Source organism: Copadichromis virginalis, linkage group LG5, assembly GCF_057382275.1.
Source record: "Copadichromis virginalis isolate Kocher_CV1m ecotype Utaka linkage group LG5, C_Virginalis_male_GT1.1, whole genome shotgun sequence".
Classification (NCBI taxonomy): Eukaryota; Metazoa; Chordata; class Actinopteri; order Cichliformes; family Cichlidae; genus Copadichromis; species Copadichromis virginalis.
The window spans coordinates 12,116,675-12,143,179 of NC_140622.1; the positions used below are offsets into that span (position 1 = coordinate 12,116,675).

The window sequence follows — 26,505 nt, forward strand, 5'->3', positions numbered from 1 at the left end:
AGGACACTGGCCCTCAAGGCCTGGAGTTCCCCTACCCCTGATGTGTATGTTTATTGAAGTTAAACGATCCTGTCCTATACCATAACGACAGCAAAACAAATTTTTAACCACTAGCTGCTGGTGAGTTTGTTAGTGGACACCTCAGATCTGTTTGGGCTTAGCGTTTAACACCAGTAAGCCCGCTTCCAGTTTTACTTAGTTTAACTCCACGCTCTTGCTTTTGTAACTAGCGGTGTATGCCGACTGAGTAAAGAAACTACCCCCGTTTTACACACAGCCGCAAAGAGGTGCAGCCCTGCCAATCTTATAAAGTGCACAGGTGCTTTCCATCATGCACACTGTGGATTAGTTAAGGTGTGTGTGGCGTGGCTTCTCACTCTGTAGGTGAAGTTTGAGCTGAAAGCATATTTTTACTGCAAGCATGAGTGCCGGAGGAACTCCTTACATTGGCAGTAAAATAAGTTTAATATCCAAGGCACAGATTCGTTATGAGGGCATTTTGTCTTCTGTGGACACAGACAGGTCCACAGTTGCTTTGGCAAAAGGTAGGTTGATGCTTTACAAGATGTGGCTCGAGGCTGTGTTTCTCAGTTAAGTCTTAAACAAAATTTGCTGCAGTTTAAAAAACAGCTGACTTGCTTTATGTCACTTCAACATATATTTTCCCAGTTAAATCTTACGGCACTGAAGACCGGCACACAGTTAGACCAGTGCCACCCAAAGATGAAGTTTATGAATTCATAATCTTCAGGGGCAGTGACATAAAAGATATTACTGTGTCTGAGCCACCAAAACCACACCATGGACTTCCTCGGGACCCTGCTATTGTTCAGGTGAGTAGGTGAAGGAGATTCAACTTAATTTTTTCCTCACTGTAGATTTATTTGAAATTGATAGAAAGTTTTGCAAAAGTTCATTTTTGTCTTTATTGTTGTGGGATCAGTCATCAATTGGCAGCTCCTCTGCAATGTATCACCCACGCTGGAGTCCTTACAGAGACATGATGCCCACCTACAATCAGCTGGCTGCTAGCTCTCTACTCAACCAGCAGTACAGTGCAGCACTGGGACTAGGTACAGAGTTCTTCTCAATATAACAGAGGATTTGTTATATATTTATGTTTGTGTAAATCTGGGTTTCCAGCATGGAAAATGGTCTTGCACCACTAGGCTTCTTTGTGCCCTCTCAATTCTAGGACTCTCAGGCCAAGCCAGAAGAGCCCCTATGGTTGAACAGGCTGTCCAGACCATGCCTTTGGTCAGTGCTGCACAGAAAAAGGGAAAGACTACAACCCAGCCACAGAACAAACCGCTGGTGCGTCCAGTTCAGCGGTCTGGACAGGCTGGTGCCCAGGTTCAAAAAGAGAATATACCCACCAGTAAGTGGACTTTAACAGTGAACATTTACTTTAACATCAGTTGACTTCATTGCACTGCTTTTAAGTCCACCATGATAAAAAGAAAGATTATCATATATCATTTTAGGACAGGCACCATCTCAGCCAAGTGCTGCCTCAGCTGAAGGCCAAAATACAGGAAACCAGAAACTAAGGCAGAGACAAGGTATCTACATTTAAAATGTGCATTGTGAGCTGCTAATTCCTGAATGGCAGTAGGTTTGCTTGACTCTTTCTGCATGAAAATTAACTGCAATTATATTTATAAAACCAAATTTTGCCCATCTGCCTGGAAGCATTAAATTACAAAATGAAATGTCTCATACTAGATGAACTGGTTTGAGAACCAGTTTTAACGTGTGTGTGTGTGTGTGTGTGTGTGTGTGTGTGTGTGTGTGTGTGTGTGTGTGTGTGTGTGTGTGTTTTTTAAATTTCCCCTTCCCCTCTAAATGCTTATTTGCAGGCAGCCGCAGGTCCAGGAACAGAAGCAGAGGCCAACTAATAGTGAAAAACACAAAGGCTTCAACTTTGGCATTTGAGTCAGATTTTGATTTTGAAAGTGCAAATGCTCAGTTTAAAGATCTTACGAAGCAAAATGTTGGTATGTTTTAAAGATCACCAATCAATTCAGTTTTATTTGAGGTGACAGAAACTGAGCTGAGTATATACATGTATTTTGCAGTTGATAAGGAGTCTTGGGAGACCCAGGATAGCCCTCCTGAACAGGAGGAGGAGCCTCTCAGAGATAAGTACTATGACAAAGCCAAGTGTTTCTTTGATAACGTCTCATCAGACCTCAAGCCCAGGTGACCTAAACAGTTTATTTGTAATATTTGTTTTGTGAAGCTCTGTAATATACTTACTCCCACCCTACAAAAAACTGTGCGTTTTAGGAGGACCACCTGGGCTGAGGAGAAAAAGTTGAACATAGAAACATTTGGAGTTCCTGGTCGCTTCCTGAGAGGCAGAGGATTCAGGGGGCGTGGACGCAGAGGGCTGAACGCCACTGAGCAGCGAGCGCTTCCAAAAGTTGGTAGTGGCAGAGTGTGAAGGATTTCCTTTTGTTAAACTGTTGTACATACTGTAGTTTTTGACTTGTTTAAGAGGAACCTCCTTGAGTTCAAACCTCTGCAACAGCACTCGGTGAAGATTTTTGTTTTGTTTTTTGTTTATCCCAAATGCAAATTTGTATTTTGGATCCTTACATGAAATGGGAGAGCAGTTTCTTTTAATCCAGCAACTGTGCACTTAAAAAAAAAAAAAAAAAAAAGCAATATTGTTACTTAGTTTGAAACATGCGATGTGGAATTTGTCTTTTTTTTTTTTTTTTGTGTTTGTATAAAGTTACACATACTTGGCTGTTCAAATGTAATCCAAATGGGTTCTGAAGACAGGTTTGTCAAAATGGACAACTGTACTTTTGTGGTTTGTTTTGGCTTTTGCTTGTTTTGGGTTTGTTTTCTTTTTTCTTTCCCCAGTTTGATATAAAAACTGAAGACGCATGTGGCACAGTAATAAATATGTGATTAACAATATGGCTCTCTTGTAGCATTTCTCCTGCAGAAGTTGTTGCCACAAACCCTTTAGTCTCTCCTCCTAATAGAATATAGGAATTGAATGTTCTTCCTCACACTTGGAGCAGAAATGTTTACTACATGTCGTAATATCTTGAGTCCTGTCGTTGTGTTGGGCTGCAAATAGAAGTGAGTTGGTGGCACTTTGGGCCCAGATCTTCCAGTGTGTCCTGATATGAACCACCTTCAGAAATACTGATCCTATTCAGCTCTGAGATGGCATCGGAGTCCCCCTCCTGTGCGTCGATGTGAAGGTCTCTGTCGAAGTCCCCTTTTTTCTCTGGGAGTGAGGTTGTCTTCTGTAAAAGGTGGCACATGCAAATGTGCCAGCAGTGATTATTTTTATTTTTAAATAATGCAGCATAATGGACTAAAGACTACCAACCTGACGAACTGGCATGAGTTCAATGGACTCCGTGGCACAGCTCATGTTTTGTGATTGGAGGACGTTCATGTTGCCCATATCATCAAACTGCATAAAGAAAGTTCACACATTTCTTCATCTCTGATTTCAAAGTAAAAGATTACAAACACAAATCTCTGGTGTTCTACCTGATGGCTGCTGTCATAGCCAGTGGTTATTGGAGAATTCCCGTCTGACTGAAATTTGAAAAAGAAACCATTTAATATTTTAAGATCCATTTGTAAGACATCCTTGATCTTCTATGGGTGTGTACAACCTGGTTCTGAGGGTAGCTGTGTTGGTAGGACAGGCTTTCTCTTCTTAAATTCTCACATGGTGAGTGGATTTCCTGTTGGGAAAGGGTGACAAGACCAGGAGGTGCTCTATAGAGGAATCTGTTCACACTTTGAGGGATGCATTTACAAAAGTGCATGCTCCATGGAAGAATGACCTACCTTAGGTTGTGAGTCCTTGGCTGTCATGCATATAGAAGCCAGTTGGTGAAACTTTGGACCCAGATCTTCCAGTGTGTCCTGAAATGAGCCCTCTTCAGAAATACTGATTGCCTCCAGCTCTGGGATGGTGTCTGAGTCTAGCTCTGAATAGATGTGAAGCTCATCGTCTAGCAAGTCCCCTTCTTTCTCCCGCAGAGAGGTTAGCTTTTGTAAAAAGCGGAACATGTCAAAAGCAAATACAAATATGCCTGAAGTGATTTGTTTTTTAATGGTACATGCTCATACATTTTTATTAATTTTTTTTTAAATAATGCAGCATAGGAGATGTGACATACTTAAGAGACTACCAACCTGATGAACCTGCATGTCATTAGACTCCGTAGCACAGCTCACGGTTTGTGTTTGGAGGACGTTCATATTGCTCATGTCTTCAAACTGCACACAAAAGGTTCACATTTCTTTATCTCTGATTTCAAAGTGAAAGATTACAAACACAAATCTCTGGTGTTCTACCTGATGGCTGCTGTCAAAGCCAGTGGTTATTGGAGAATTCCAGTTTGACTGAGATTTAAAGAACAAAAATATATAGTTATTATTTTAAGATCCATTTGTAAGTCATCCTCAATCTTCTGTGGGTGTGTACAACCTGGTTCCCAGTGTAGCTGTATTGGCTGTATTGGCTTTCTCTTCTGAAATCCCCAAAGCGTGGGTGGATGGACCTCTGTGTAAAATCCTGTTCAAAAGGATGACAAGAGCAGGAGGTGATCTATAGAGGATTCTGAGATGCTTTTACAAAAGTACATGCTCCATGGAAGAATGACCTACCCTAGCTTGTGAGCGTAAACTCCGAAAACTGCCAAAAGTCTGAACTTCATTCATACCCACCCTTGCTGAATATCTCCCATTTCTCATCCCATTCAGTGGAATATGGAAATTAGATTGATTATATTGCTCCATACAAACTGGTTCTTCCATAATAGTGACAGGAATCTAAAGAAAGAGAAATGGTTTAATGATATTTCCCTTAAAATGGGTCATTGGCATGGATGCAAATGTTTCTAAACAGTGACCTCGCAGTTGTCTCCTGGTGCCTCAGTGTTTGATTGGAGGAGGATTCCTCCTGAACAATCTTCAGGCTCCATAGTGATAAACTCTCTTTTGGACGAGATGCTGAGAGCCAGCAGCAGCAGAACTGTCAAAGAGTAAAATAAAACTTATACTGGGTTCTTAGAGATGTTAGCACACATATCACAGTTCTCCTACACTAAAGTAAACGGTGTGTTTCTTACACAGAAGAAGTAAGAGTGAACAAATTATTATGCATAAAGCATAAGGGCCAATGTTTATTTCAGATTTCTGGCGAGTTCGACAGTTTGGTGTCAAAGTGCAGCCACATGCAGTCACACTGAGGTTGTAAACTTTAAATGCTCCCTGCATGTCGGAGATCTTTAGATGAATTGTGTGTTGACCAGGGTACACACCGGGCTCCTTCACCAGACCAGCTGTGTAACCTTGAAGAAAAGATCACAAAATGATAGGATACTTTAGGAGTTCTGGCTTTTGTGCTTGTTTTTCTGTAATATGTCACTAAATACATGAAGGATGTTTCTACCATAACCAGGATTCAGTCTCCATTTTCCTTCAACATTTCCCAACAGTTCAAAAGTGAAAGGCCCTCCATAAGGGGCTTCATCTGGGTCAAAGGCCTCGATGTTGGTGGTTGTGGGGGCATCAGACACACACACATCCAGGCTGTCCACTGTTAGCTGTGGCACATTGTCATTCTGGTCCCACACATGGATATGTAGTGTAGCTGTTCCTGTCATTGGTGGTATACCTGTCCAAGATGCAAGAAATGTAGTACAAAAAAAGCTGTTTGTGTTTTAAAAGTCAGAGTGTGTGTTTACCTTTGTCAACTGCATACACTAAGATGGTGTAGGTGCCGTTAACAACGTGTGGAGATTCTCTGTCGGGCGTCTTTATCATTGTGATGTTTCCTGTGAGGGGATCCACCGTCACCCAGCCAGCAGGATCATTTCCTACCTTGTACCTGTGGACAGATTCAGTGCACTTAGACAGAACTGAACAGCTTCAGATCAACGTTCAGAGATGTTTAATCAAATAAATCGCTTACACAAACTCTTTGGAATAACTGGAGTCAAGATCCACAGCTGTCACTTTATCCACCCAGGTTCCAGCGGGTACGTTCTCCATCACCACGACCTCTTTGACCGTCATGCTGAATTTAGGAGGGTCATTGGTATCCTCCACATCAATGGTGACTTTCACAGACTGAGGTTCAGCTGCACCAGAGGGATCATGGCCTTTAATGGTGTCAACTTTCCAGAGGCCTGAGGGCGTCCTCTCTTTTACTTCACAGGAGTAATACGGTGCCTCGTTTTCCACTGAGATCAGCAGCTCCCTCTGCGCCCCATTCTCAAAGTCTAAAGGCTGAAATTATACAACAGAGTTGCAAAATCAGTAAAAAAAAATTTGTGAAATTCAAAAAATATTGTCAGCATCATTATATAAGAGGATAATAAATTTTTTAAAAAGCTGTGGGTGTCATTGTAATGTATAGCATGCAGTCAAACACCACTTACTTCAACTACTGTCAGGATCCCATCATTAGTCTCTAAGTCTGTTAGTATCTTGAAGTTCTCTCTCTCGTCACCATGTATGGTGTACCTGGCTCTCCATGCAGAGGTGTGGGGGGTGTCTTTGTCTGTCACGTGCAGCCTCAGAGGAGAGACCCCAGTCTCAAGCTCCTTCACTTTACCAGCGCCCTGTAGTTTGAATACAGAGTGTATAAACCTGTAGAAGAATTTCCCATTGCTAATACACAATTTTAAGTATACATTTTTTCTTATGTGTCTGTTATAATTTATGCAATTATAGAGTCAGTGTGGTCTATTCACAAGCAGATATGATTTTATAAAATAATGATTTGGTGGTTATGTAAAGTATGGAGCAAACCAACTACACAATTTTATTAAAGTAATACTGTGTAAAACTGTGATTGCTTGATGTTAGTAGATTGCAGTCACTTAAGTTCTGTTTTATTATCCTTCCCAATTCAAGTCCATAATCATTAAATTTAGTCCAGCAACTTTCTCCTTCCCTTTGGAGCAGATCTGAATACACCCCAGAGTTTTTCCATATCTGTGGAAGGCTGTGAGTTCACAGTTTAGCTTAGATGTCGATGTTGGGTAAGAGTTCCATATGAGTTAGTGAGAAGAGAAGCTCTCTTCTGTCCAATGACAGCCAGGCTGAGGTGAAATGTTCAGATACGCTGGTGTTTTCTGTCGCTAAGTGATGCTATTAGCATTCATTAGCTACTGTTAGCAGCGTTAGTGAAACTTTCTTTAAAGTGAATGTAACTTGTACTCTGACACTTAGTGAATAAAGTCTCATATGATGTGAAAATGCACTCAAACTGTTTATTAGAGGGAAACTGAGTGAGCTTTCACAGCTTTCACAATAAGCAAATCTGCTTCTATGCATTTTAATGGATTAAATATGAGTTTATGAGAAAGTATTAATTTGGCATAAATAGACAATAATCTATATATTAATGAGAATAATATCATTTTTTTCTATTATAAAACATAAAAAATTACTGACTGCACCTTTAAAACGTAAACTCATTGTGAATGCAGTATAAATATGAGTTTATATTTATGTTTGACGAACCACCAGGGTGTCTTGCCTTCTATTCTGTATACACTACACATAGGTATCAGGTTACAGGTGTGAAACTCCTGAAACTGGTGCTGTTTGGAGTTTGCAACACCAACTGATTGCCTACCGTTTGACCGCTGATGACTGGAAGGTGGTTGTTGCCATCCCGTACATGAATTACAACAGTGGTTGAACTGGACAGGCTGACTACTTCACCGTGGTCTTTGGCCTCCACCGTTAATGTAAACTTCTCAGCCACCTTAACAAAAGCAAATGGAGAGTTTTACATTAATAGGCTAATAGCATAACAATGTATTCATAGGATACATAGATCATAGTGTATCCTAGACAGTGGCTCCTACAGTAGTTAGACCATTATGCACAAAGCTTACGGGTGTTTTTTTGTATTACACGAATGGGTTTTTTTTATAATAAGGAAACATTTGTAACCTTTGTGATATTTGCAAAGAATCTGTTGCTGCTCAAAGTGAGCATGCGCATCTGCATAAATAGCTCCGTAAGTTTTACTTACTCAAGTAAAGAACTAGCCAAATCGTTCTCCTTACTCATCTTTAAAATGTTTCGTGCTCCTGACATATCAACAAAAGAGTCTCTTACCTCATGATTTAAACATCCTTTGAATGAAATGTATCCAGACTCATCAACGAAGACTTCAGTGTCTCTAACAATTGGAGACACAGATTTGATTTCATAGTGGAAGGTTGAGTTTAGTGTTCCGCTCTCGTCTATGTCAGTAGCGTGCACTTTCAAAAGATTGGAGCCTGTCGGGAAATAAACAGTTAAGGAGCATATGTAATACTCAGTGTTTAATTCAATTCAAAGGAAGAAGCACACACACACAGACACACACACACACAGGGCTAGATAGATAAACACACAGACATGACTCACACAGACACAGTGGGGGAAATAATTATTTGATCCCCTGCTGCTAATTTAACTTTGCTCACTACATTAGAAATGAAGAGCCTCTTTTCATTTCTAATGTAGTTTTATTTTAGTGGAAAGAGACAGAATATCTACCAAAAATCCAGAAAAAACACATCACATTAAAAGTTGTAGGCACACAGATTCCAATCAATCAATCAATTACAGATCCTCCTAATCTCAGCCTGCTATGTATATGAAGTACACCTATCCTCAGAGTCATTTTCTTTCATTCCAACTTCTCCACCACCACAGGCAAGACCAAAGAGCTGTCAAAGGATATCGAGACAAGAATGGGCTTGTAGTCCACTCTTGCCCCATGGAGGTGGGCTGGAATGGACTACAAGCCCATTCATGTCCCCGACACCTTGTTGAGATGGTAACAAGTGGTGATGCAATTGTTCAGCAATGGAAGCAGTAAAAAAACGACGTGCCATTCTGTCTCTCACCATTAAAATGAAACTATGATAAAAAAAATGTATTCATTTGTAAGTGAGCCAACTTACAGAACTAGCGGGGATCAAATAATTATATGTACATATATATTATTATTATTATTTTTTTTTACCTTGTGTGTTTTCCTGATCAACAGTAGTCTCATACAGAGTATTCTCAAAGCGTGGTGGGTTGTCATTGATGTCCTTTATGAAAATCTCAAGTCGTAACCTGGTAACCTGTCTGGTGTCAGTTGACACGTCCATCTTTCTGGCCTCACATATTAGCTAGACATCAAATGATACCATGAAGACTTAGTTATAATAGAAAATAAATAGTAAATATTGTGATCTATGACATGGAAAGATTATCATTAAGTGGTAAAGTTCTGTGACAAGAAGTTAAAATAATTTTTAAAGATTTTTTTTCAGCCTTTTTTATGCAACCAAAGTAACAAAATTTGACATTTCTAGTATGAAATCAGGTAAAGCTTCTGACAATATGCTGACAGAAACGTAAAGTGTAAAAACTGTTGGTTGACAAAAAGCATGAGCATGCTTAATATGCACTCTCATTAATAGTAACTACTCCACAATAACAGGTGTTCACTGTCACTATGAATAATTTGTACATGAACAGAAAGACTGTGGGATCACTACATGTTGGCGTTTAGCGAGTGTTGATTCTAACCTCAAGTTTTTGCCACTCCTCATAGTCCACAGCCTTGTGGACGTACAACATGCCAGACTCTTTGTCAATGGAGATGACTCCCATCGGCACCTCATCCACCCCTTCTCCATAGAGTTGGAAGGTTAGTCGATTTTGCCTATCAATATTCACCTACAACACAACAGCAAATGTTTGCATACGTAAACGTCCGTTTTGTGATTTTAAATGATTTTATTGCTATGAACCTGGGCATGGTTAAATAAAGAAACGTGCAAGTATCAAAGGAATGCAGGTGTTAAATCAGCTTTAATCAATTAACTGATTATTTTTGCATTATTAGTATTAGTTTTTTGGTAGCTACATTAAAAAAGTTCACCTTAAAATTAAATTCACTGTGCATTTATATTCCACAAAAAGTACATTTGAAACGTAAAAACCTATACATAAAAGTTTGTTTTTTTCTGTCATTTTAAAGTCTTTCAGTTTATGAAATTTGGAAATGGACACTTTCCGGTTAAATTTCTCACCTTGCCCAACTCATATGGGAATGGCCCTGGATAACCCTCCTCAAGCTCAAACGAGTCAGTAGTCCATTCCCTCCTGTGACGGCTCAGCAGCTCTGAGCTTCTAGCACCTGATAAACAATAAACCTGGAGGGCAAACAGTCAGTCAAAGCAGGAATGTTAGGGGATGGGCTTACGGTGAAGTTATAATTTATGCGTCTGGGGTAATGAACTTCTTAAAAGCTCACTGATGCATAGTTGGTAAACCAGTTTTGATAAGGTGCGCACACACGCATTTCTGCAGATATGCAAAGGCTTTCCGAGTATAGCGTGATAAGAGAAATGAACCTGTTCAAAAGGAAGTCCCAGATTTGTATCGCTGAAAACAAAACATTAACTCCATTTTAGGCAATTTCAGAAAACGTTTTCAAGAATTTTGCCTTTCGTAGCCATGTGATACGACAGATGAAGAGATCCATTAGGGCACGCAGTATTTGCGCACACAATTAGCATGTCTGACAAAGGAAAAGTCAAAGGAATACAAAAGTAATTGCTACGTACCAATAAAAAGAAGTAGCGCATGACCTTTGTTCACTGCAGTCAGCTCAGAGTGAGTAAGGACTGACTTCAGTCAGCAAGCCCAGCCTTCTTTCCACACCCACATATGCAACCGTAAAATCCTGTTTTTGTACGCGCGTGTGTGCGCGCACGCGTGTTTCTATGTTTGCGTGTGTGTCTGTTTACCTGCCTTTCCATGGAACCAGCTGTGACTGACAGCTGGAAATCAAAATAGGACAAACTCAGTCTAACGAATAGAAGCCGTGTTTTGTGCCTTTAGTTCCTTGACTGCTTTAGTTTGACGATAGGTTTGTTATGTGTGCTTTGTATTTAGTTCTACCTTCCTACTCTCATGGTCTGTGTTTAGCCGTCCTCCCACCTGTGTCCTCTTCCCTTGTTATATGGTGTGTTTTTGTCTCATTTTCCACTTGTCCGTTGTCCCATGCTCCCTCATGTCTGTGCTTCTCCTTGTTCTGTGTGTTTTGTAGAAGTTTCATTGTGTTGGATTCTTTGTTTGTAACCTGCAGTTATTTTGTAAGAGCTCATCATTAAAGCTGCTTTTTGAGATTAAGTCTTGTTTAAACTGTGCATGCATTTTGGGTCCATCTCCTTCCTGCCAATTAGCGATCCTCGACAAAAAGCAAAAACAAAAGAGTTTGTACAATGCTAAACAGCTTGAAAGTCAATATTTGTTATGACCACTTTTATTTTTCAACAGAGTCTAGTTAAGATTTCTTGTAATTTTTTTTTTTTACTAGTCCTCAGGAATAGTTCTCCAGGCTTCTTGAAGATTATTCAAAGCTCTTCTTTCAATGTTGTTTTTCTCTCTGTCAAGATGATGCCGCACTCCTTCAATAATGCTGGGCTGTAGGGAGGCCAATCCATGACTAACAGTGGAAATTTTTATTAAACCTGACAACTGGTAGTCATGTGGGTTCCGGAGCTCTACAGACTTCTAGCCTTCCACAGTTACTCCTGTGGAGAAATGTGTAGTGAACTCCACCACCACAGGCCAATACTTAGGGTGTGGACTTGAACTTGTGCCAAGCTGCTTTGCCTGGGTGGATTTCTGGCTGCCGGGCTGAGGTCCCGATACATCAATGTATTTTAATTTGTTTTAGACTGATGTACTTTGACAGGGAAGAGCTGAAGCTTATTTTGACGGCTGTCGATATTGTTGTTTTGTTTATGTGTTTTATTTTACTGTCTCAGTAGGCACCTCATGTATTTATTGTATTTTAGAGTGGTTTACCCTTTTTATATATATATTGTTGCAGACAGTGAAGGCGCTGCATGGAAAACTAATCGTTTTTTCTTTCCGATTTTTGCATGCACCGTGGTGAGCTTGAGTGGAGACGGCACTGAATATTTTATTTTTTATAGTGTTTTGTCCGGTTGGGGTTCAGGGTGAGTTGCCGTCCCTTTTAAATGTGTGTCATATGTTGATTTGTGTTTAACAGGTTCCCCACAGCGCTTATCCTGTCCCCCACGTACAATCATACAATTTTAAAGTTTTAACCGTATTTAATGAAGTAAAGCTTTTAATTGTTTTATACGGAAGAGGATTAGGGCCACTGGAAAAAAACACAAAACAATTCTGACTTTTTTCCTCAGAATTCTGACTTTTTTCTCAGAATTCTGACTTTTTTCTCAGAATTCTGAGAAAAAAAGTCAGAATTCTGACTTTTTTCTCATAATTCTGACTTTTTTCTCATAATTCTGACTTTTTTCTCAGAATTCTGATTTTAATCTCAGAATTCTGACTTTTTTCAGAATTCTGAGAAAAAAGTCAGAATTCTGAGATTAAAGTCAGAATTCTTTCCTTTTTTCCCCCAGTGGCCCTAATCCTCTTCCGTAGTTTTAGGTGCTACTATTACATGTTTACTTTTATTTTGTGTTAACATTAAACCCATTTTAACTGACTGTATGGCTACAGCTCTGTCCTATTGAAGTAGGTACCTACCATGGGTCACACTGTGGTTATTAAGACAAATGTGATAAGCATTTTGGCATGTGTGATGAGATGCTGCATATATTTTATCACACTGTGGTGGGCAGTGCTCTCTATTATACTGTGGTGTTTTGGTGGTGCAGCCCGACAGACAAACACTTCTACAACACCACTAGAGACACATGAATGAAATGCAGTGTCATTAAAAACACTTGATTTTTTTCCATATTCTTCAATGATCTTTATTTAAAAATGTAATATATTTACATGTGAATAAACTTTTAAGGATTACACTGACTGATGGATGAGTGGGCAATGAATGCTTTCTCATCCTTCTGTCATGCTCCATAGAGTGTCTGAGGGGGTTTTCCACTTGGTATCGGGATTCTGTGTCCACCTTCAGAGGTGGAGTTTCCAGCGTCTCACCTGGGCCTCATCTGCAAACAATCAGCAGGAGGGCTTTTTAAACCAGCGCTGTCTGCTACTCCTCGCCAGTATGTTCTGCTATCTACAGTGGTAACTAGGCTCCACCTCTGCTCCAATTCTGGCTTCCCCATGTTTAACCTTGTTTTCCCTGTGTTTAGATCTCCTCTGACAACATATTCGTCCAGCAACTTCTTCTCCTCTGTTGCAGAATTCCCTTTGGATCGTTCCCATCACGACCCAGGTGATCAGTCTCTCCATAGCTTTTCCTCTGGTACCTGCTCTCTGCTGACACTCCATCTCTAGCCACATTCTCTATTCCTTCTCCTTAAATAAAGTCTTATAAATAGTTTAACCATGTGCTTTGAATTTGCATTTGGGTCTAAGCCTTCTATGGAGGGAATATCTCTTCACAGTAACATCTATTCAATTTTCTGTTCAATTCAATTTTATTTATACAGCGCCAAATCACAACAAAAGTCACCTCAAGGCGTTATATTCTAAGGTAGAGCCTACAATAATATTTACAAAGAAAGACCCAACAATCAAATGACCCCCTATGAGCAAGCACTTTGGCGACAGTGGGAAGGAAAAACTCATTTTTAACAGGAAGAAACCTCCAGCAGTACCACGGTCAGGGAGGGGCGGGCATCTGCTGCAACCGTTTGGGGTGAGAGAAGGAAGACAGGGTAAAAGACATGCTGTGGAAGAGAGACAGAGATTAATCACAAGTATTATTCAATACAGGGAGGTCTGTTAACACATTTCGAGTGAGAAAGGTGGATGAAAACGAAAAACGTGATGCATCACGGGAATCCCTCAGGAGTCTACGCCTTGCAGCATAACTAAGGGAGGATTCGGGTTCACATGAGTTGGCCATCAGCCTACTAAAAGGATACTGAAAAAACGTGTCGAAATAGTGTTAGTTGTCAGCACTTGTGCTGGTGGACTCAGAAATTTGCAAACGCAAGTATTCCTCTTCTGCCTCAAAATCCTCTCGGGACCACTTCCTCGAGCCTCCAGTTTCATGGTTGTCAAGCTCTTCAAGTTCATCCCCAAAAATGTTCATCACGACTGGTCTCAGAGTGAGCATGCACAGTTGAGCTTGTCCCTGAATCAGAGTTTGCAAGCCTGAGTGTTTTGCTGTTCTCTTCTTCATCTACACTCTCTGGGCTTTTTCGTGGATCCACCAGGCAGTGGTTCTTCTTTTATTACCTGCTGATTGATGTCCTCATCAGCAATATTACCAACATGAGAACAACCCTCGCTATCAGTGTCACAGTCAGAAATGAAGTCAGAGTCATCATCAGAAAACTCCTCGCACCATCTGATTCTTTTGTTCTTCATCCATCTCTCTAAACCTCCTCCTGGATACACCTGGCCGAGGGTCCTCTTCTGGGATGTACTGGTGAACATCCACACAGTCTTCAAATGCCTCATCAGAATCATCATTTTCAATGACAACAACAACAACAGCATTTTGGCTGGTGTAGACTCACAACTTTGGAATGGACAAAATGCATACAGCATAAATAAAACTAATTAAAACAATTCTTTTTATTCAAAACCGACGTCAGGATTTGGGTTGTGAGAGCGTCTGTGTTGAATGGAGAAGCTACATCCCATGTTCACTCTGATGCCTCTGTCTTTCTAAATGGAGGGACATAAACTGTGTGTGTATATGTAAGCGTGTAAAAACTGCAGATACTAAGAATAACAGCAACCGTATTTTGTCTATATCCGCCATTGTAGAAATTTATCTCATGTAAACAATAACGTGACCACAGCGTGATGTCAAAAACGGCACACACATACTCAGACGTTGCCTGAGTAAATCTCGTCCACACCTAAACGCAAAAATGTAGTTTTCAAAAATCTCCACCCTGGCAAGAGTTTTTAAAAATGTCACCTTTCAGTGACCCAAAATGCAGTTTACGTGTGGACGAAAGGCCCAAATGCATAGAAAAAGCTGCATTTTGAAAAATACCCGTGTACATGTGGACGTACTCAGTTTCTCAAAAAATCTCTCAGAAATTCTAATAGTTTGTTTGAGAAAAAACTGAAATTTCAGCTTACTTTAGTTCTTGGATGGTAATAATATAAATTACACAGCAGTTAATCCTCAGGAGTAGAAATTTCACTAAATAGTCGTCTTCTTTCATATGGTTGCAGTGTCTCTTCAGATTTGTGTTGACATGCTGATGTTTTCATTCAAAAGATGTTTAAATGATGCAGTGATGTCCCTTAAGCATCATAGACTGCAGAATACATATAGATTCTTTTTACTTTTAAGTTGTATGCTCAGATTTTGATATCTTTTATATGGAGACAAAAAAAATACTTAAAACAATTAAAGAAAAATAAAGCAGTCAATGTGTTATTTAAATTTTTCATTTATTCTCCACTAAGAGATTCATCTTGGACTTCTTGCGGGATTAAAGCTAAAAAATTAGTACACACACAACATATAATTCATTTCTTTATGCTTGTAAGGCAAAAATGAAGAGACTGCGCTGACAGTCAAAAGAGACGAAGAGGAACTCAGATACCAGCTATGCTGAAGTTTTCACAACATCACTTGAGTTTTGGAGGTAAAAGGCAAGCAAGGACCACGTCAGGGTGGAGTTTACAGATTATTTTTTCCACTATGAAGGTGCAGGTTGTGGGTAGTGAGATCATCTAATGTCATATAATCTTTAGCTTGAGATCCAGTATTCAAGGCAAGGCTGGATGGTCCATTTGGTAAAGTAAATCCGTTGGGCATCTTTCTTCGCCTTTAGACAATAATTCTGATGGCAAAAGAACCAAACGGGACAGGCAAAAAAAAAAGAACAAGGAAAAAGAAATAAAAAAGAGAGAGATCCATTATTCAGGTGCCCAGTGATCAAAAGTTGATAGCCAGAAGGGGGAGACATTGAGCTACAAAGTGAGCTGTGTAGGGTGTAGGTGAGGTTTTCTGTTCTGTTGTTGGGTTACCACTTCTTAGTTTCACTGCACTTCAGCATGTGACAGTTCACTATTAGCGATGTCTGATTGTCAAAGTATTGATTAATTTTGCTGGAATCCTTCACTTGCCCCTATTCCTTATTGTATCCCTCCATGTATTTTTTGACCACATTAATCTCACCTTCCTCTGTCTTTTTCTCACACTGCTGCATTTCACCATGCTTGAGCCCATGAGACCTGGTTACCACCACTTCTTCCACACTAAACTCTGTTCTAAAAGCTATGTAGGCAAACAGTCAAGGTAGGGCCTGATTGTTTTAATTGATTTGATTAAGAAATCCTTTGACTGTAATGAAAATGAACCACTTGCAAAAAATAAGCATCAAAATATTGATGAGCATATTTTCCTTTTAGCAAATTCCATTAACAAAACCCCCCAAATAATTTCTCTGAACACTCTTCCAACAACCACACCAACCCATCCCACTGTACCACTGCATTACATGTACTAAATCAGTACTCATCCAAAGATTGATATGCAAAGGAAAGCTGTCAGTCCTCTTATTAAAATGATTTTGTTTGAGATATCACATGACCCTATTTTCCTTCTTACTTTGCATCATTATAATAAAGCTGAAAGCTGAAGCCATTTTAATTGTGAGCAAGTACAGAGCAGTAAAAATAAAATAAAAATAAAAACAACAGAAAAGATGCAGAAGCAGAAAACAAACAAAAACAAAAAACACCACGTGTAGAAAAAATAAGCCAAGAAACCAGAGCTGGTTAAAGGCACTCAGATGTTTGCATGTTAAATTTGTAACTCCTGGTATGTTATATGTCAGGGTGTGTGGCTGGTGGGAGGTGGACCCAATTTGGAAGACTCAGAAGAGAAAGAGTGAACTCAAAACCAAGTTTTATTTCTGGTAAATCACAGAAAAAAACCTACAACATACAACAACAATCACCAAAGTAAAACAGGAAGACAGACACAAATGAATGGGGACGTCATGGTTCTGGGTTGTTGACCCAGTGTTTTTGTTTTGGACGTATGAATCTTGTTTGTTTATTGTTTTGATCTTGAACAGTGGGTTATAGTTCTTAGATTAGTTTTCTTGTGCTTATGAGTTTTCTGATTATGTTGTTTATGCCTTGTGATTCAGGTTGATTGTAGGTTATCAGACTTCCTTTAGTGTTCCCTTTTCTGTCTTGTCTTCATGTTTATTTATCTCTGTGTCCCTCGATCTCCCTCTCTCTGTCTCCAAGTTCTTAGTGTTTCCAGATTTTCCAAGTGTTTTTCCAGCTTAGTTTTTCACAATTTGTTCCTTTTTCAGTTTGGTTTTCTTGGGCGACCGTGGTTCAGGGGGTTGGGACGCTCATCTGTAACTGGAAGGTTGCCGGTTCAATCCCCCAGCTCTCTCTGTCCTGGTCATTGTGTCCTTGGTCAAGACACTTTACCCTACCGCCTACTGGTGATGGCCAGAGGGGCTGATGGCGCGATATGGCAGCCTCGCTTCTGTCAGTCTGCCCCAGGGCAGCTGTGGCTACAACTGTGGCTTGCCTGCACCAGTGAGTGAATGTGAGAGTGAATGAATAGTGGAATTGTAAAGCACTTTGGGTGCCTAGAAAAACGCTATATAAATACAATCCATTATTATTATTTTTGTAATGTTTGACAACCAGCCTTCTTTTCTCCGTGTGTCTGCATTTGGATTGTCCCCTCAGCTCCACATGCTGCCCACAGATTGTGACAGGGGAGAGAAGACTAACTTCGCACATGAGACACAGGAGGACAAAACACAGACCTGAACAGAATACACTGAACACTATTTATACAAGAAGCACTGAGGCGGCTGGGAGATAAAGCAAAAATATAAACAATACAAATTATAATACCTCAAACACAAATGATCCTCAAAACCAAAACAGAAACCCTGAGTCCAAAACCCCATAACACCTTTAAAACTACCGGTAAAAACACATCTATCGTGGCCACAGATGCTCGAGATTCAACACAAAAGCAAGATCTCTTTTTTAAAAAAAAGACATGCTTTACCTATCATGACTAACTCCCAGTATGTATGTGGTGTAGGGAGTTTTAGGAGCTCTTCAAACCTGATTACTGTGGACACCACATAATCAATTCATTTTTATTTTGGCATTAGGCACAGCTCTGTGACAAAGACCCCACAACCTCCTTAATCTCCAGCCTCACCCCAAAAAATGCCTTTTTACGAGGACCACCTGGGCCAAATGCCACTGAGCAGAGAGCGCTCCCAAAAGTTGGTAGAGGTAGACTCTGAAGGGTTTCAATTTTCTTAAAACTGTTGTAAATACTGTAGTTTTCTACTTGTTTAAGGGGGACCACCTTGAGTTCCACCCTTTGCATGAGCACTCAGTGAAGATGATTTTTGGGTTTTTTTGTTTATCCCAAATGCAAATTAGCATTTTGGATTCTAACATGAAAGTGACGAACAATTATAATCCAGCAACTGTGCACTTTTGTTTTTCTTTCCTCATTTTGATATGAAAAATGAAGATGCATGTGGCACAGTTATTAAACACATGTGATTAACAATAAAGCTCTCTGGTAGTATATCTCATGCAGAAGTGGTTGCCACAAACCCTTTTTAATTAACCCCAAATCTGAATGGAATAAAGGGATTAAATGCCTTCTTCCTCACACTTGAAACAAAAAATGTTTGCTACGTAACAGGATATCCTGAGTACTGTATTTGTGTCGGGCTGCATATAGAAGCCAGTTGGTGAAACTTTGGACCCAGATCTTTCAGTGTGTCCTGAAATGAATCCTCTTCCAAAATGTTGATTGTCTCCAACGCTGAGTTGGTTTCTAAATTCCCCTCCACTGCATAGATGTGAAGCTCATCGTCTCCTAAGTCCACTTCTTTCTTCCAGAGTGAGTACACTTTCTGAAAATTTTGCAACACGTAAATTATTATTTTTTGAATCATACATGCTCATATGTTTTGAATAATGCAGCACAGGAGATGTAACTTACTGAAGAGATTAGGCACTGAAGCAGTTTAACCTGCATGTCATTAGACTCCGTAGCACAGCTCACGGTTTGTGTTTGGAGGACGTTCATATTGCTCATGTCTTCAAACTGCACACAAAAGGTTCACATTTCTTTATCTCTGATTTCAAAGTGAAAGATTACAAACACAAATCTCTGGTGTTCTACCTGATGGCTGCTGTCAAAGCCAGTGGTTATTGGAGAATTCCAGTTTGACTGAGATTTAAAGAACAAAAATATATAGTTATTATTTTAAGATCCATTTGTAAGTCATCCTCAATCTTCTGTGGGTGTGTACAACCTGGTTCCCAGTGTAGCTGTATTGGCTGTATTGGCTTTCTCTTCTGAAATCCCCAAAGCGTGGGTGGATGGACCTCTGTGTAAAATCCTGTTCAAAAGGATGACAAGAGCAGGAGGTGATCTATAGAGGATTCTGAGATGCTTTTACAAAAGTACATGCTCCATGGAAGAATGACCTACCCTAGCTTGTGAGCGTAAACTCCGAAAACTGCCAAAAGTCTGAACTTCATTCATACCCACCCTTGCTGAATATCTCCCATTTCTCATCCCATTCAGTGGAATATGGAAATTAGATTGATTATATTGCTCCATACAAACTGGTTCTTCCATAATAGTGTAAAGAATCTAAAGAAAGAGAAATGGTTTATTGATATTTCCCTTTAAATGGGTCATTGGCATGGATGCAAATGTTTCTAAACAGTGACCTCGCAGTTGTCTCCTGGTGCCTCAGTGTTTGATTGGAGGAGGATTCCTCCTGAACAATCTTCAGGCTCCATAGTGATAAACTCTCTTTTGGACGAGATGCTGAGAGCCAGCAGCAGCAGAACTGTCAAAGAGTAAAATAAAACTTATGCTGGGTTCTTAGAGATGTTACCACACATATCACAGTTCTCCTACACTAAAGTAAACGGTGTGTTTCTTACACAGAAGAAGTAAGAGTGAACAAATTATTATGCATAAACCATAAGGGCCAATGTTTATTTCAGATTTCTGGCGAATTCGACAGTTTGGTGTCAAAGTGCAGCCACATGCAGTCACACTGAGGTTGTAAACTTTAAATGCTCCCTGCATGTCGGAGATCTTTAGATGAATTGTGTGTTGACCATAGGACACACCGGGCTCCTTCACCAGACCAGCTGTGTAACCTTGAAGAAAAGATCACAAAATGATAGGATACTTTAGGAGTTCTGGCTTTTGTGCTTGTTTTTCTGTAATATGTCACTAAATACATGAAGGATGTTTCTACCATAACCAGGATTCAGTCTCCATTTTCCTTCAACATTTCCCAACAGTTCAAAAGTGAAAGGCCCTCCATAAGGTTCTTCATCTGGGTCAAAGGCCTCGATGTTGGTGGTTGTGGGGGCATCAGACACACACACATCCAGGCTGTCCACTGTTAGCTGTGGCACATTGTCATTCTGGTCAGACACATGGATATGTAGTGTAGCTGTTCCTGTCATTGGTGGTATACCTGTCCAAGATGCAAGAAATGTAGTACAAAAAAAAAAGCTGTTATTTAGATTTGTTTTGTTTGTTTTTTAAAAGTCAGAGTGTGTGTTTACCTTTGTCAACTGCATACACTAAGATGGTGTAGGTGCCGTTAACAACGTGTGGAGATTCTCTGTCGGGCGTCTTTATCATTGTGATGTTTCCTGTGAGGGGATCCACCGTCACCCAGCCAGCAGGATCATTTCCTACCTTGTACCTGTGGACAGATTCAGTGCACTTAGACAGAACTGAACAGCTTCAGATCAACGTTCAGAGATGTTTAATCAAATAAATCGCTTACACAAACTCTTTGGAATAACTGGAGTCAGGATCCACAGCTGTCACTTTATCAAACCAGGTTCCAGCGGGTACGTTCTCCATCACCACGACCTCTTTCACCGTCATGCTGAAATTAGGAGGGTCATTGGCATCCTCCACATCAACGGTGACTTTTACAGACTGAGGTTCAGCTGCACCAGAGGGATCATGGCCTTTAATGGTGTCAACTTTCCAGAGGCCTGAGGGCGTCCTCTCTTTTACTTCACAGGAGTAATACGGTGCCTCGTTTTCCACTGAGATCAGCAGCTCCCTCTGCGCCCCATTCTCAAAGTCTAAAGGCTGAAATTATACAACAGAGTTGCAAAATCAGTAAATTTTTCTTTGTGAAATTCAGAAGCTATTTTCAGCATCATTATATAAGAGTATAATCTTTGTTAGCCCAAAAAGCAGGTTTGACAAATATATATTACAGAGACGTTGAGAAAGTAGTTACAGAGAAACTGTGGGTGTCAATGTAATGCATGACATGTAGCCAACCTCCACTTACTTCAACTACTGTCAGGATCCCATCATTAGTCTCTAAGTCTGTTAGTATCTTGAAGTTCTCTCTTTCGTCACCATGTATGGTGTACCTGGCTCTCCATCCCGAGGTGTTTGGGGTGTCTTTGTCTGTCACATGCAGCCTCACAGGAGAGACCCCAGTCTCAAGCTCTTTCACTTTACCAGTGCCCTGTGGTTTGAATACAGGGTGTATAAACCTGTAGAAGTACTCCCTGGTACTAGTACAAAACATGAAATGTATACAATTTCCTCATCTATGTTTATTGATATTACAATTTATGCAATCATGGATTCAGTGTGGTTGATTAAGTGTTTATATTCCTTGTAATTAGTTTGTGGCTTAGGCAGATATCATTCTATAAAATTATGATTTGGCAATTATATGAAATATGGACAAGTAATAACAACAACAATGTAACTGCATCCATGTTTTAGGCCTTAAACGCAGTATAAATGCAACTGAAATATGATATTATTTGCATATTTTATTCTTTCCACCTTTCACAATTTTTCAATTTACCTCAGTTTTCTTTTCTTATGTTTATATTTTGACTAATCAATGCCACATCACCATTGGGTCTTACCTTGTGTTCTGTATACACTACACATAGGTATCAGGTTACAGGTGTGAAACTGCTGAAACTGGTGCTGTTTGGAGTTTGCAACACCAACTGACTGCCTACCGTTTGACCGCTGATGACTGGAAGGTGGTTGTTGCCATTCCCTACATGAACGACAACAATGGTTGAACTGGACAGTTTGACTACTTCACCGTGGTCTTTGGCCTCCACCACTATTGTAAACTTTTCAGCCACCTTAATACAAGCAAATGGAGAGTTTCACATTAACAGACTAAAAGAAGAATAAAGAATTAATACTATTCTCTATATTTCCTCCCAAAGGAGTTGGACCACTTGTCACCAAATGTAGCTTACTGGCAGAGGTGGGACCAAGTCATTGTTTTGCAAGTCTCAAGTAAGTCTCAAGTCTTTATCCTCAAGTCTCAAGTCAAGTCTCAAGTAATGTCAGGCAAGTCAGAGTCGAGTCTCAAGTCACTGGTGTAAAAGTCCGAGTCAAGTCACAAGTCTGAAATTTTGAATTTCAAGTCCTTTCGAGTCTTTAAAAAAAAAAAAAGAAAAAATAATGTTGCAGTTATGCTAAATGTAAATATTAGACCATGTAATTTTAAAAGCTGTGTTTTTCTCAACACATGACAAAATAGTGAACTTAGAAAATATACACAAATTGTGAAATTGCACCTCTTTAAAATGCAGCTCAATTAAACCTAGCTCCAAGAATAATTTTCACCGACAGTTCTGAGATAAGCTGCATGTTATTCTTGGATGCGGTTGTAGGACCGGCTTTAAAATCGCATGACAAAAATATCATACACATTAAAAAAAACTGTATCACCAACGTAGCCTGGACAACATTTGCTAGTTAGATGAAGTCAGCTATCTCATTGTAGCACATTTATATGCATATTTATAAGCATACGGTTCTTGGAGTGAGTGCATACACTCATGAAGTTTAGTAACTTCCGGTCACTGCAACAAGCCCAGGTACAGTTTACCGACGGATGGGTGCAGGACCTTGAAATGCACCGTGTAGAACGAAAGACCATCGTACGTATCATAAGTTTACCAGTCTCACAAATTGTCGTCATAAATACACATTCATTAACCGTTTATTAATAGGACCTTTGAGCTCAATGGTAATTAATTAGTAGGGGAAATAATTTCTGGTAGCGTCACAGAAATGTAGCAGTGACAATAATATTGTATGCTGTAATCGTACTGGGCAATTAGTGATACAAAAAACCAGTTTTATCCTGTGAATAAAAGTATAGTTTTTGTCAATGTACCATAATAACAGAAGCGAAACGCAATATTGTGTCAGGACAATTCACTATTTATGCACAATAAATAAAGGAGCATAACGCGACAATTTCTGTTCAGCGCCAGACTTGCTTGTAACCTATATCACCAGTTATGTTGTGAAAATGACGTATTAACTACAACAGCAGACTGACCTTCGTGTAAATGCTTGGAGCAGACTAACCTGTGAGCTGGAGTGTTCTGGGACGTTATATTTGGTCTTTGAATGGCTGCAATCCAGGCCATCCGTCGCGTCTTTGTTACTTCGGAAACATGGTTCGAACAATTTCTCTTCAACGACGTAATCCGATAACAACCGATCTCTTTACCCGTCGGCTTCCCGTGGCTGTCATGCGACCAGCTATTGCAGTTAATAATACAACAGCTTCTTGACATTTTTGTGTTTCTTTTTATCGCTGTGTGACTGATTTCAATTGAAAGCCTGCGTGCACTAGTACCTCTTGCCACGAGTTCCCAGAATCCTTTGCGGTTTACCCCTGAATGACGTCACATTTTCAATCTCTATATAATATGCATGTTAAATTTTATATTTGGGGTAAAATATCAAGTCTTTTCAAGTAAACCGGTTCAAGTCCAATTCAAGTCCCAAGTCATTGGTGTAAAAGTCCAAGTCAAGTCACAAGTCTTACAACATTTTTTCAAGTCAAGTCTAAAGTCATAAAATTAATGACTCGAGTCTGACTCGAGTCCAAGTCATGTGACTCGAGTCCACACCTCTGCTTACTGGTAATTTTATGTAGTACAGGAAGATAATTTGCTCATTGGAACAAAAGCACACATGAGAAAGCACTCAAAGCAAATATTCATATCTGCATAAATGCTTAGTTTTACTTTGTCTTATCAGTTACAGATCTAGCCAAACAGGAAATACCTCCGTTCTTCTTACTCATCTTTAAAGTGTTTTGTACTCCTGACATATCAACAAAAGAGTCTCTTACCTCATAATTTAAACATCCTTTGAATGAGATGTATCCAGACTCATCAATGACGAGTTCAGTGTCTCTAACATTTGGAGACACAGATTTGATTTCATAGTGGAAGGTTGAGTTTAGTGTTTCTCTCTCGTCTATGTCAGTAGCGTGCACTTTCAAAAGATTGGAGCCTGTCGGGAAATAATAACTCAAACTAACGAGCATATTTAATAATCACTGTGTAATTAAGTTCAAATCAAGGAGCATTTTTTGTTTGCTTGTTTGTTACTTTTACCTTGTGTTGATTCCTGAGGAAGATTAATCTCATACAGATCCCTCTCAAAGCGTGGTGGATTGTCATTGATGTCCTTTATAGAAATCTGAATTCCTAACCTGGTGTCCATTGATATGTCCATTTTTCTGGCCTCAAATCTTAGCTAGACATCAAAAGATATCATGCAGAGTTAGTTACAGTATAAAGACAAACATGATAAATTGTTGGACATTGGGAATGTAGTGTGAAAAATCATAATACAAATATTTTTCAGTTCTCTCACAAGAAAATGTGCTTTAAAGATGTTTTAGTGTCAATATTTTACATATCGTGTATGAAATCAGGGAAAACCTCATATTTACAGAGGATAATACATAATCTGATTAGAACTCAAATTTTTTGTCCTGCAAACCTATTAACAGTGACGACTCCACAATAACAGATTTTTTCATGGTCACTGTGAACAGAAATTCTGCGGCATCGCTACATGTTGGAGTTTAACATGTGTCGATTCTAACCTCAAGTGTGTGCCACTTCTCATAGTCCACGGCCTTGTGGACGTTCAACATGCCAGAGTATTCGTCTATGGAGATGACTCCCATCGGCTCCTCGTCCACCCCTTGTCCATGCAGTTCAAAGTATATTTGATATTCCCTATCAACACTCACCTACAACACAACAGCAAATCTTCGTGAGGTCAGTTATGGTGGATACTACGGGTATTTTCTGGCAATTACATTAAAATGAAAGTTCCTCCCAAAATTTAATTGATTATTTTTGTATACTAAAAAAAGAAAGAGAGGACAAAATACACATTTGAAACACAAAACTGCTTGTACACTGTTAGTGGATTTTTCTTTTTTAAGCAACTGATCATAACTGGACAATGCTGTATGCTTATTTCCATTACATTCAAGCGATGTTCTACATTTCTACAGCTAATGTCATACAAAATGGGCAGCCAACACCAAGTCCAAAGTAAAAATATGTCATTCGAATTTGTCATTATTTATTTATGAAATTTGGAAATGGACATTTTCTGCTTGAATTTCTCACCTTGCCCAACTCATATGGGAATGGCCCTGGATGGCCCTCCTCAATCTCAAAGGAATCAATAATCCACGCCCTTCTGTGACGGCTCAACAGCTCTGAGTTTGCTGCACTTGACAAACAATAAACCTGAAAGACAAAGCAGGAATGTTAAGGTATGGCAAAAGGTTGTAGCTTTAATTTATGTACCTGCTTTGTTGGTAAACAGGTTTTGATAAGGTGAGCGCACACACATATTTCTATTGACATGCAAAGGCATTTAGCATGATAAGAAAAATGAAACCATTTCAAAGGAAGTCCCTGACTTTTATGGCTCATAACAAACCCTTAACTCCATTTTAAGCAATCTAAAAACTAAAAGAAAAATATATTTTGGAGGATTTTTTGTTGTTGTCTATAAGAAGATTTCAGATAACATCTGTCACGTGGCATCTCTCATCTGTCATTATGTGGCCATATGATAGATGACGAGATCGGCACACAAGATTTGCTCACATAATCAGCACATAGTTTTATAAGAAATAAAATGTAACAGAAATGTTACATACCAACAGGATGAAGCGGAGCATGGTTCTTGTTCAGTATATCCAGCTCAGAGTGAGTGAGGACAGACTTTTTCAGAGTAAAGAGACCCGGTCCTCTGCTTTCCACACCCACATACACAAGTGCAAAATACAGTCTGTGTGTGTGTGTGGTTTCATACCTGCCTTTCCATGGAAGAAGCCTCATAACCTTTAATACGTCACGAACGTTTTATAGTAACTGAACAATGCCAGCTTTGATCTTGCCTTTCAAATGCTTTATAGTTACTGACCCTCAGTGTGTATTCACTCAAAAATCATCACTCATGTGTGAAGAAGATATTATCTTCCCGCTTTTTCGGCATTTGATCCTGGGAATCGAACCAAAATTATAAAGTCTCTGCAAACTGTGATTGCTTCAGAATCCTTTAGTGATACACACCCCCGTCTGGTGATCGAGGATTCCCTGAAGTAGAGTTTTTAAAAAACTTGAAATATGTGAGACATTTAACCTCATGGCTTTGTGCCA

The 26,505-nt window shown here is 39.6% G+C and overlaps 3 protein-coding genes and 1 pseudogene across 4 annotated transcripts; 1 reads left to right on the plus strand and 3 right to left on the minus strand.

The window, feature by feature from the left end:
- The first annotated feature begins 228 nt into the window (after window positions 1-228).
- LOC146708993 (protein LSM14 homolog B-B-like) lies at window positions 229-2,592 on the plus strand. The gene is made up of 8 exons (XM_085455946.1): window positions 229-545; window positions 670-833; window positions 944-1,073; window positions 1,196-1,378; window positions 1,485-1,562; window positions 1,860-1,997; window positions 2,079-2,202; window positions 2,290-2,592. The coding sequence occupies exons 1-8, from the start codon at window positions 422-424 to the stop codon at window positions 2,444-2,446; spliced, it is 1,098 nt and encodes a 365-aa protein (XP_085312072.1). The 5' UTR covers window positions 229-421; the 3' UTR covers window positions 2,447-2,592.
- A 257-nt stretch (window positions 2,593-2,849) lies between these two features.
- On the minus strand, window positions 2,850-10,687 carry LOC146708994 (cadherin-like protein 26). Of its 2 annotated transcripts, none has more exons than XM_085455943.1 (21): window positions 10,626-10,687; window positions 10,089-10,211; window positions 9,583-9,732; window positions 9,026-9,179; window positions 8,128-8,291; window positions 7,637-7,768; window positions 6,432-6,614; window positions 5,963-6,279; window positions 5,736-5,878; window positions 5,441-5,665; window positions 5,118-5,339; window positions 4,899-5,020; window positions 4,714-4,818; window positions 4,475-4,561; window positions 4,342-4,389; window positions 4,180-4,263; window positions 3,829-4,032; window positions 3,651-3,722; window positions 3,523-3,570; window positions 3,356-3,442; window positions 2,850-3,269 (listed from the first exon to the last, which is right to left on the minus strand). In XM_085455943.1, exons 1-21 carry the CDS (start codon window positions 10,644-10,646, stop codon window positions 3,048-3,050), a joined length of 2,913 nt encoding a protein of 970 aa, XP_085312069.1. In that variant the 5' UTR covers window positions 10,647-10,687; the 3' UTR covers window positions 2,850-3,047. The 2 variants fall into 2 exon arrangements, with proteins under 2 accessions (XP_085312069.1, XP_085312068.1); XM_085455942.1 differs by having other exon boundaries at window positions 4,654-4,818.
- A 3,231-nt stretch (window positions 10,688-13,918) lies between these two features.
- On the minus strand, window positions 13,919-16,154 carry LOC146708995 (uncharacterized; annotated as a pseudogene).
- A 717-nt stretch (window positions 16,155-16,871) lies between these two features.
- Window positions 16,872-26,094, minus strand: LOC146708996 (cadherin-like protein 26). Its single transcript, XM_085455947.1, has 17 exons — window positions 26,004-26,094; window positions 25,462-25,584; window positions 24,924-25,073; window positions 24,427-24,568; window positions 24,159-24,322; window positions 22,006-22,137; window positions 21,309-21,491; window positions 20,784-21,100; window positions 20,557-20,699; window positions 20,241-20,465; window positions 19,918-20,139; window positions 19,699-19,820; window positions 19,514-19,618; window positions 19,275-19,361; window positions 19,142-19,189; window positions 18,959-19,063; window positions 16,872-18,869 (listed from the first exon to the last, which is right to left on the minus strand). The coding sequence occupies exons 1-17, from the start codon at window positions 26,022-26,024 to the stop codon at window positions 18,645-18,647; spliced, it is 2,514 nt and encodes an 837-aa protein (XP_085312073.1). The 5' UTR covers window positions 26,025-26,094; the 3' UTR covers window positions 16,872-18,644.
- Window positions 26,095-26,505: the final 411 nt, after the last annotated feature.